Source organism: Austrofundulus limnaeus, unplaced genomic scaffold, assembly GCF_001266775.1.
Source record: "Austrofundulus limnaeus strain Quisiro unplaced genomic scaffold, Austrofundulus_limnaeus-1.0 Scaffold2, whole genome shotgun sequence".
Classification (NCBI taxonomy): domain Eukaryota; kingdom Metazoa; phylum Chordata; class Actinopteri; order Cyprinodontiformes; family Rivulidae; genus Austrofundulus; species Austrofundulus limnaeus.
In genome coordinates, this window is record NW_013952404.1 from 7,289,398 (window position 1) to 7,295,397 (window position 6,000).

A 6,000-nucleotide genomic window follows, 5' to 3' on the forward strand; every position below is an offset into this window, starting at 1 on the left:
CCAGTGTTCTCCTGAGTAGCTTTTACATCTTAGTTCCTTTTTTAGCTGGTCAACTTTCTTTTCTTTTCTTTTTTTTTCTTCCTCCACATATTTAACATGACATCGGTGGTTTTCACAGGGTCAGGACTTTACTGTGGGTTGAGAAGGAACAAATGAAGGATTTATCAATTTCCAGAACTCAAACACAATTTAAAAATAAAACCAGCCATATCTCCCATCATTTGAAAAAAAATAAAATAAAAGGTTTGATGCAATCTGTTGGGGGTGTGTTGAAAATGAGACCAAGTTATGGGTTAATTTCCAACTGGGTGTTTTAGATGACTTAAAGCAGTCTAATTTTCCAGTCTTGCATTTCTATTTTCAGCATAAACCGTTTGAAGCCGAGAACAAATTCCACCAAGTTTAGCCTGCAGGAGACCAGGATGTCTGAGCTGCTACGAGGCCATGAACAGTTTCTTCATCAGGCCTCCTCCGTTAAAACAAACACTGTGGTCGGTGCACTTCACTTAAAATTCCTTCCTGACTGACTGGAAGGCAGGGCGTGCGTTAGGTCAGCTTGTAAACTTCACTGGCCTGATTCACGCCTCAGAATGAATATTTAGATGCCTGCTTGCTTTTCCTAATGAGGAATAATGTCCTCACGCCTGCTGCAAACATCACTGAAGGTCAGGGTTTATGAAAGGCTTCTTTAGCAGCCTCTGACTCAGCGTTTCCTCCGTAGGAAAAACCCACTGGCCAAATCACATGTATTAGGTTTAAGTAGGCTGTTGACTCCTTATGAACTGTATACTGTACTCACATTGTTTTTCACAGATCCTACAGGAGATGCTGTACGGCCCCTCCGTCGACTGGTGGGCGCTCGGGGTGCTGCTGTACGAGATGCTGTCAGGACACGCCCCCTTCGAGGCCGAAAACGAAGACGACCTCTTCGAATCCATCCTGAACGAAGAGATTGTTTATGCGTCGTGGCTCAGCGCAGACGCCGTGGATATACTCAAAGCTGTAAGTGTTTGTTTTTGTGACAAGACTGGACGAAGGCCAGGACTCTGCTGTTGGTTTTGTCTTTCAGTCTGCGATGTTGTTGTACAATCATAGGAAGTGATCTCTTTGAAATGTAGCCAGTGATACAGGAGATTAAATTTCATGCTTACGTAAGTTTTAAACTAAAATCACATTATGTTGAGATTCGGTCGTCATTTCTGGTCAAACCCTAAAAATGACGTTATGGATGATATCTTGCGAGACGTAACACTCTGTGTGAATTCAGCATTTTTTTTGCATGGATGTTAGTAAACTCTGGCAGCCATTTTCAATTAGGTTACATCAAAAAGTTGCAGATGTGCATCCAGCTGTTACTTTACGAGTTTCACTAACCGTTGTATTTTTTTTATGTTTTGCTCGTTCGTGTACAGAACCCCAGCGCTCATTTTCTCTGACACTGAAGCTTTTTGAATCCAGGAAATGCCCGATGTCAGTGTGAACTCCTGAGTGTGCACCATCAGCGGCTGCAGTCGATAGTTTTTCCGAGCTTGCACGAGTTGATGTAACAGTAACGTTGGTGGATAGCAGAGTACTTATCTTGCTACTTAGCAACATGTAAGAGCAAACGAACCTTATCCCCGGTCCAAACAAACATTCGTGTTTGAGACGCAGTCGTCTGTTAACGTGTCATTGAAATTCAAACGTTATAACGCCAACTAGTGTCCTGGCACAGAAAGTGCAGCAGATTCAATGAGCAGCAGCGTTCATCTATATCTTTTCTACAGTCAACATTGGAAAAACTTTTCCAGAGATCCTTCACTTGTAAACAGGGTCTGAAATCTGCGTAGGATTCTGGAGATATTCTGTAAATATGCATACAAACACATACTATCGAGCCAAGTATCCATGCCAAGATGAGCATCGATATCGATACTAGCGCGATGAGATTGATTCTTTTGTTTACACACAATTTTGTTGAAAAATAAAGTAATGCAGAGTCTCCAAGTCGTTTAGAGTTAATCATTAGCAGAAACCCTTCCTGTTCCTCATGCCCATGAGCAATGGATGGCATTTTTTGTTATTCACACTATGTTTATATTTTTGTTACATTGTTGCTCTTCTTATTTTGCATTAGAGACTTTTTTCTTAAACAATTGTGTAGTAAAGGTACATTGTTTTATATCATTGTACCAGTAGTTAGTTAATACATAATACTTGCTTTAAATTATTGTCCTGTGTTTTATCATGATCGACTAACTAACAGCAAAATCCCTAAATTATTCAATGTACATGATGTTTAAAGTAAAAATTATCTGCATCGGTGATACTAGTCCTGTATTTACTTGGTATTGGATCGATACCAAAATTCCTAATATACCCACCCCTAAAACACACAAATACAGGCAAAAACTTAATCATCCATCTTCACCTTTTGCTGACAGGCAGTAATTGGTTTGTCAATTAAATTTTGACTTTGTGAATAAAAACTGATGGATCTGAGAAGGTTGAGTCAGATCTTCTGGACAGATTCATCTTTGTTGAAATAGTTTGTCTTTCATCCAAAATACTTCATCAGTCTCAGTCTGCACAGTGATGAATGGTAACTTCAGAGAATCTGCCAGCTGTTTGGCCCCAGGTTTGTTACAAAACTATATTAAGGCATGGTTGACTGGGCAGCCACAGCTCACAGCTATAAATATGGTGACTCCTCCCCCTCCTGAGCACACTGTTGGATTTGTATCCTTGTTGTTGTAACACACTCGAGGAAGCGTCACGCCAAACTCCCATGCTGATCTGTCCTCGGTGTCCCGCCGGGTCGTGGTGTGAATGGATTTGGAAGCTGCGATTCTATTTTTATTGAGAGCTCATCCGCTGCTAAATCCTTGTTCTTGTTTCTCTGAGCTCACTTGTGATGTTGCTCAGAATCTGTGAAACATCACCAGCATTAAGTTTATGGAAATAAGTTTATTAATTACATATATTTTATTGGCTTATATGAAGCTGTTCTCTTAACAGAAACCACATGAGTCTATTAAAGAGAATAATTAGTCATTTAAAAGATTTTAAATTTTTTGTCAATTATTTTTTATTATTTATCGACCAGATGTTTCAGCACTAACTCCTCATTCTGTCTTTCCTGCGGCGGTTGAGCAGAAAGGCTTTTATTTACTGCAGTCATGCTGACAGGGCAGCTCTGTCTGAGCGTGGCCCAGCTGACACGCAGACATGGAAAGATGGCATCAGCTGGAGTGGAATACTGTTTGAGGTCTTACTAACCCTTACTAATCCATCTACCTCAAAACTAACTTAATTTAGAGCTTTTTGTGGGTCTACTCGGGTTTTTCTTTTCGTTTTTAAACATCGAATCTTAAAAATCAAGCTCACAGCACCAAGTTTCAATTAAAAAGGCATTTTTGTCGCTTCCTGTTGTATAGAATAAAAGTGACCATTTAGACTTTTGGTTGCGTTTCTGACCAGATCTGTCAGGAAAAACTGTAAGATGTTTCTCTTGTAGCCAGACCACGATCTGAACATCTGACACTCGTATTTCATCACTCTGTGACGGATCTGTAGGACATCCATCAATCACTGTCTCTGTGATCCTGGATTACTGAAGCTTCCTTTCACCTGCAGCTGCACAGATTTATGTTTGTGTCTTCGAGTAATGGATCTGCAGTCTGTCTGATCTGTTAGGACAGGTTTTGTTGCAGTCTGACCTCACTGGGTCAGTTCTGATGCCAGTAGTGATGTGYTGTTATGCATCTGATCAGGTTTTGTTTATTTRTGGCTTTCTGACTAGGGATGTCCCRAWACCACTTTTTCACTTCCGATACGATACCGATATTAAAACTTTGAGAAYTGTCCAATACCGATATTGACCGATACCGAAATTGACCCGTTACCATAACAGTACAAGTCACACACTTTTACCTATTTTGAAGTGTAAAATCTTAGAAAAGTCTTGATCAAGTCAAACAGTGAAAAAGAGTAGGTATGAGAAAAACTGACCCATTTATTTTTAACCAATGGATCACATACATTTAAAACTGAAGAACATTCTACAATTTAATAAAATAAATTATAATACCCTGAAAAATAAAACATAATAAAACAAAATGTTCTTTTAAAGTATAAAATAACAATTCAAAATCACTTCGGTTATTGTTTTACTACCTGTCAGCCTGGTGCTGCTTTATGGTGGAAAAAACTGAAGTTGGGAACAAAACAAAACCCCACATTATTGTCTGTTCAAAGTTAAGAGTCCACAGCTCTAATTCTACTGACTGTAACCAAAACAACGTGATCATTGCACTTAATCTTCACTCAAACAAGTGTGTAAACAGATTAAACATCACTCTAATAACAAGAGCAAAAATAAATAGTAAGAATTAGTCAGTTATTTAAATTGATAGCTACCTTTCTTACTGCTGTATTTTCTGAGCATCATGTGGAGATTAGCCTCTCGCTCCTGCAGGGAGCAGTTTTTATCACTGCTCTCGTCATGTCACGCTTATATTCCAAAACAAAAGCTGCGCTCTCCTTTCTTCTGTCCATCGACCCAGAGCTAATCCATGGGATGTCAAAACTGTAAGCGTGCTGTCCTCGCTTCTGCCAGCTTAGAACCACCGACCGGACCAGAGAGGAGGTTCCGAAACAGCGCGGCTGTGTGCGGTCACTGGACCGAGGCTGAACGAACCGAGCCGAAACGCAAAGCTGCTGCCAGGGTGGAGAGTAGTTGTCGCTCCGGTTTAAAACGTTCACGGTTCTGTGCTCCCCCTCGGAAAACTTGTGCGTGACAACTTTGCACTTAGCTGCAACTCTGTTTCTGATGAAAATAGAAAGTTCTGCCGACATTCTTGCTAACTTGTTAGCGCAGCATGTTGTTGTGATCACGTGAGCGCTGCATGCTGGATCCAAACGCTGCTGGATAGAAACACTGGAGTGGAGTCAGTGGACTGCTGTATTGAACTGCTTATATCAGACATTTTTTATGCAGGTCGATAAAATCCAATACTCATTTTTTGGCTGATATCGGACCGTTATCCGATATCAATATCGGATCGGGACACCCCTACTTCTGACTGTTGACTAACTGTGCATTAATTTAAAATAAATTCATTTGACAGTCATTTCCACTAATCTGACTCACTCACGTGAGGTTTTTGTTATTTCCACACAAAAGTCTTGTGTCTAGCTAAACCAGTCATATGATTTGCTGAGTTACTCTTTAATTGACATTTATCAGAAGCGATCAGATCAAGAAGTTCTTTCAAGTGTATCCACTTGATTAGTTTTAGCTGAAACTGATGACTGGAGTCAGATTTAAAACCCAGCTGTAGCTGCCAGTAGAGGAAGATTGGTGATTTTGTGTGTGTGTTTTAGCTACAAAATATAATCTGATTATCTTGTGTTGTTATCTCCTTAATGTTGCAACAATCTAGCTACTTCTGCTATTTACTAATGTAAAAAAACATTTAGCCAGTCTTTTGCTACTTGTACCTTCTAGGTAGCTTTTTGATAGTTTTAGTTTTTCACTGTCTTTTTGCTGCTTAGCTTTGAATTAGCTAGTGTTGTGCACGTTTCATAGCTAGTTTATCTTAGTTGATATTTTATGTTCCTTTTAGTTTATATCCAGTGTTCTGCTTCTTTTAGCTTAAACAACTCAGTTCCAGTTTCTCATTTGTAACTCAGCATTCACAGTTTTTAACCATAAAAAACTAAAATCTAGTTCCTGATTAATCTTGTCCTTTGTAGCCACTTTAACACTTAATAAACACTCTACTGACTCTGATAAATGTTCACAATTATCTATAATTATATTCCTGGTTGACATCTTCAGTCATTCAGACTGAGCTGCTTTGGGGCTTTGCTGAGAAACTTGCTATGTTGGTGTTTAATAGTGTTTGCATCTCGTCTGACAAACAACTATCAGTCTCTCTGCGGTTTCTGAACCAATGAAAATGATTTAACACAGTTGTTTATACATTTAGCAGCTCATTTTATTCCACAGCTGACCTG

General features: G+C 39.4%; 1 protein-coding gene across 1 annotated transcript in view; it reads left to right on the plus strand.

The window, feature by feature from the left end:
* The window catches only part of prkcha (protein kinase C, eta, a), a 33,778-nt gene that overhangs the window by 24,909 nt on the left and 2,869 nt on the right, over positions 1–6,000 (plus strand). The window contains exon 12 of the mRNA XM_014013899.1: positions 814–1,002. Coding sequence (XP_013869353.1) covers positions 814–1,002 — 189 coding nt within the window. The remainder of the gene's footprint in view (positions 1–813; positions 1,003–6,000) is intronic.